At 29.7% G+C, this 5,143-nt stretch overlaps 1 protein-coding gene across 1 annotated transcript in view; it reads left to right on the top strand.

Annotated features, from left to right (window-relative positions):
* The window catches only part of Trpm (transient receptor potential cation channel, subfamily M), a gene marked incomplete at its 5' end in the record, with an annotated part of 97,365 nt that overhangs the window by 31,516 nt on the left and 60,706 nt on the right, over positions 1 to 5,143 (top strand). The window contains 2 exon segments of the mRNA XM_067051072.1: positions 2,531 to 2,707; positions 4,348 to 4,560. Of these exon segments, the coding sequence (XP_066907173.1) occupies positions 2,531 to 2,707; positions 4,348 to 4,560 (390 nt within the window).

Genomic DNA, 5,143 nt, shown 5'->3' with positions numbered 1-5,143 from the left:
ATCTTCTCCTCATTTATCATCCACGGTCAACTATCTCTCATAATTATTAATTTAATTAAGTGTTATTGGTAAAAAAATGTGTCTGTTCTGAAACCCACCCTGAGATTAGGAGTCTAAAATGATATAATATTTAAATGAAATTCTACTATCTATTTAATATTAAAGCTTTTATTTTGAACCCAAGCTATACTTAAGATATGAGAATTAAGTTAAAACTATCAAAAATTCCTTTTATATATCTTTAATAAATTTTTGAATATTACATAAATTGTCGCCCAACAGGTGTGGCCTAATTCTTTACAAATTAAGTCATGGCAACCAGGACACAGCTTTTAAAATAGTTAAATTTGAATAAGTTTGTTTTTATAACTTAAGGAGTAAATGATGGAGGATAAAGTAAAGGTGACTGGGGATAGAGATCCTTAAGATGTGATTCTTGTAAATAGCGTCCATGATAATAAATCAGTTGGAACTAATTCGGATTTCAATTCAAATGTTGAAAATAGTGACAATTTTGATACTTAAACCATGTTAAAACAAATGATGATGATGTTAAAAAATACTACAGAGGAATTAATAGATAATATAAACAAAAGTTTTGAAAAGCGAGGAAAATTGTTACAAAATTTATCGGATGAAATTGAAGAAATAAATATAGAGTTAGGCTAAGAAAACAGGGTAAGATTAACAGAGTTAGAAAATAAAGTAGATGGCAAAGTTGAAGTAATTGAAACTGATTTAACAGTACATAACTCTAAATTATTAGATGATAATATTGATAAAAAGGTTGAACATTTTGAATTTGAAAATTTTGAAATTACAGGGTCAGAAAATAAACCAGATAACAAAGTTAAAGTAATTGAAACTGATGTAACAGCACATAACTCTAAATTATTGGATAAAAATATTGATAAAAAGGATGAACACTTTGAATTTGAAATTACGGGGTTAGAAAATAAGGTAGATGAAAAAGTTGAAATAATTGAAACTGATTTAACACTAAATAACTCAGAATTATTCAATGAAAATATTGATGAAAAGGTTAAACATTTTGAATTTGAAATGAATGAAAATTGTGAATTATAAATTAACGAAAAATGTGAATTAGAAATTAATGAAAATTTCGAATTTGAGATAAATGAGAAATCAAAACAAAATTGAATCAAATAAAATAGAGTTAAAAGAAAGTTGTTTAGAAGAGAAAGTTGTTTAAATAGAAACTACTTTAATACAGCAAATGTCTGAATTGTCCGAAAAAATGATTGAATGCTCTGTGGAAGAAACTATTATGGTGGCGTTCTCATCAGAGGAGAGTGGAAAAGGAGGAAAAACCAGGAGCTGTACACTATGTTTAAGGAGTCCAATATAGTTCAAGTGATGAAAATTGCAAGACTGAGATGGGCAGGACACATCGTTAGGATGGGCAGTGAGGATCCACCAAGATAATTATTGATGGAGCCTCTGCATGGTACCAGGAGAAGAGGAAGACCAAAGGTGCGATGGACTGATGGTGTTCCTGCTGATGTAACAAATATGCTGGGTTTCCAGAATTGGATGGCGGCTGCAAGGGACCGAGACAATTGGCAGAAGCTGCTGGCCAGGAGGCCAGGATTCGACACCGGATTGTAGAGCCACACTAGTAGTAGTAGTAGTAATAGTAGTAGTTATGTTTATAAAGTCCATAAAAAAGAAATAATAATAACAATATAAGGAAGTATACAGGTAGGTGAACTGGAAACAAGTTACTAATAAATATAACCAGGTGTGATAAAAGTTCTAAGTACAGACCTGGATTAATAAATTGTTGGAGAGTAATCATTAAACATAGTTATAAATATGGTAAAGAGGTAGGTGTAAATGTAGAACAGATGGGTACAGTAAATATGGCATAGGTGACGTATAGTAATATGTAAAAGGGAGATATGTCCCAGTTTACCTTCATGTATACTTCCTTATATTGTTATTCTCATTTATTTTTTATACTTTATAAACAAAACAATTGTTTTGAAGTGTTTTTTTTATTTTAAAGTTTTGTCAATTCTATAATGTTTTTATCTTGTTCTTTTCATTTAGCCCTGACATAGCCGTGCAAAGTAGGGTGATAAATTGGTCAACAATAAATAGTTTTCTTTTTACTATTTTGATACCTTTATTGATCGCCTCCCAGACTATCTGGAGATTGATTCCTACAATCTACTTCATACAGTCAACTATCTTCTTCCAATATATATTTTCTTTTAGGGGTTCTTATCTACTGTTTTTAAGTGGTTTAAAGTTCAGCAAGTGGCCAATTCGTTCTTTTTACATACCCTAATGAAAGTGATGAAGACATATTTTTCCTGCATGTTGAAACTTCTGGTTATTCTAATGAAATTAAATAATGACAGCCAGTAATAAGCCTATTAAATGTAATATATGTATATATAGTTGACCATAAAAATTTAAATATAATATTTCATTTTCAATTAATCTAAAAGAATTCTTCTGGATACAAATATTAAAAATAATATTACTTCTTTTTTTTTTGTAGGTGATTTTTGGATTACTTTTTCCAATTTATATTGCTAAGTTAGAGTTCAAATCAAAAGAAGAACTGCAATTGATGCCACAAACTGAAGAAGAACATCTGACTGGATTAGAAGAAGAGAATGAGAGCACTGAAGGTTTAAAAGGTCTTGATTCTCATAGGAGTGAACACGATGTAGAAGTTCGTAAAATATAGTATTTATCTGTTTAAACATTTTAGATGTATTACACATAGAGTTATAAACTTCATACTTTGTTTTAATTGAAATTGGCTGGTACTAGTTTTTTTCATCACCACATATATATTTTATTATAATACTTGTTTTATATCAAGGTCGGCTACAGACTAGGGAACACTGATTTCAATAAAACTTTTATGGGCACACAATCAAAAAGTTTGGATTAACTGACACAATAAAGTGGGTCAGATAAAACATATCAAAAATATTTTTTTATTTCTCTGAAATTTTGTATTTAAGAGTTTTCAAGGATGCCAAAATCTTGTTTCTTACCGAATGAATCTTATTTACTTATAAAAAAAAAATATATTTTGTCCTACTTTTAGAAAATCCTAGTTTCGATTACCATCCATTCTTACCTTTCTAATAGACAATTTTATGTTCAAATTAAGAAATAAACCTGCAACATTCTTGTTGCTGCTGGTTTTCCACAAGGTTTCTATCTGTCCCCAACATTATTTAATCTGTTTATATCCAACTTCCCAACCCACCTGAAGGTAAAAAGTTTCTTATATGTCAATAAAACTACTCTTTACATTTCTTCTTATCCAATAAATACAATAGCAAATCGCCTACAGGAAAATTTAAAAAAAAAATCAATAAACATTGCCTGAGACCTAGTTTAGCTGCTGCTTCTTTGAATTCCTGGAATGTTCTTTGTAATTTTGTTTGGATTCAAGTGGCAATGACACTATCTGCCTATGCCAAACCATTAATTTGAGAATTTTTTAATAAATAGTTTAATGATAGCCATTTAATGAATAATTTAACCGTTGATAACTTACTGGTGGAAAGAGACCTTTGTATTAGATTCTTTGTCTTCTTTCGGATTGTTCCAATTGTTGCAAACAAATGTCAGAAACATACTTCTTTTTTAATCACATTCGAACTCTGTTGACACAAAATATAAACACAGACTAATAAACAAAACAAAAAATCAGGTGCTAATCACGTTGATAGCAAGAAATATCCTTGAGCTGTATAATTGGCAGATACACAGAGGGTGGGGGTACCTTGACACATCTCCCTTTCATCATGCCTGCTCTAGTTCATTCTATACTCGGTGGGATGTTCATCTGGGTGTCTTACTTTGGAGTACCTCAGAGCTAAATATTGGGTGGCATTTTAACTCCTTGGGTAACCTGCAGGGACATGGGACCATTGAACACCTCCACAGCACTTTAGGAGAACACCATAGATTATCCCGATTAACAGAGAACTCAAAGAAATCCAGTAATGCCTTGGGGGATGTCAGCCAACAACACCATTTATCCTGCTACAAGTTTTACATCAGTGGAAGTGCTATTTGGTCATCCTACAACATCCCGTGATTCACAAATCGAGACTGTAAATAAATTTTGTTATAGTTTTATAATTAATTAATATAACTTGATAACGATAAGAAAAACAAAACCGACTGTACTCTAAAATGAAGTTAGTATTATCCAAGTAGCCATAGTGTTCACTTTGTACTTCCTAAATTCTAATTTTCTCAAGTAATTTAATGTAAAAACACACATTCATACAGAGATTTTTTTTCCTCCTTCTTAGTAATCATTGTAAACATAATTAAATGTTTTAGGCACTGATAGCACAAGAACCAGCTGCAAGAGACACTATTGTAACAGAGAATGGACAAGTTATAGCAGATAATAGTAGTAGTTCAGATGGTGGAAGCCAGTTTTTGCCTCTTCCAAAGGAATTTTACGATTTAAAGCCAACCAGACCTTTACGACTGAAAAGGAAACTTTATGAATTTTACACAGCACCTATAGCAAAATTTTGGTCTCACTCTGTAAGTGACTGGAATGATTTTTTAGCTATTGTATTCTATTTATTTAATGGTCTGATTTATTCGTCATGAATTATAGATAACAATTAATAATATTTTATCAATTTTTTATAAAATGCATATATGTTGATAATATATGTGTATTGATAATTTTTTTCTTGAAAGTTAATGAAATATATTTTTGATGTTCTTGAGGATCAGTCAATAATAAAATAACTATATTGTGATAACATTTTGAGATTTTTTGTTGTTTTAGTCGTACCCTACAGTGAAAAAAAAAATTTTTTTAGAATAAGAATCTTCTTAACTAATTATGAGGATTGCATTTTAATGTTTAATAATTAATTAAGAAAAATTCTTTATTCTTTAAAAAAAAACGTTTTTTTTTACTGTAAGGGCATGACTATGATAATAATAAACATTAAAAACATAATATAGTTGTTTATCATTGACTAATCTTCAAGAACTTCAAATATATTGTAATATCCTCTTTTTTAATAAATAGTTGATATTTATAGATAGATTATTTTAATTATGTTTTTATTTATGTATATTGTTTATTTGTTATTTTAAATCAAAAAGCAAG

This window comes from Halyomorpha halys, unplaced genomic scaffold (genome assembly GCF_000696795.3).
Source record: "Halyomorpha halys isolate HHAL.00 unplaced genomic scaffold, Hhal_1.1 Scaffold1260.1, whole genome shotgun sequence".
NCBI classification, from domain to species: domain Eukaryota; kingdom Metazoa; phylum Arthropoda; class Insecta; order Hemiptera; family Pentatomidae; genus Halyomorpha; species Halyomorpha halys.
The sequence above is the reverse complement of the archived record's forward strand: the minus strand, read 5'-3'. Positions and strand labels throughout refer to the sequence as shown.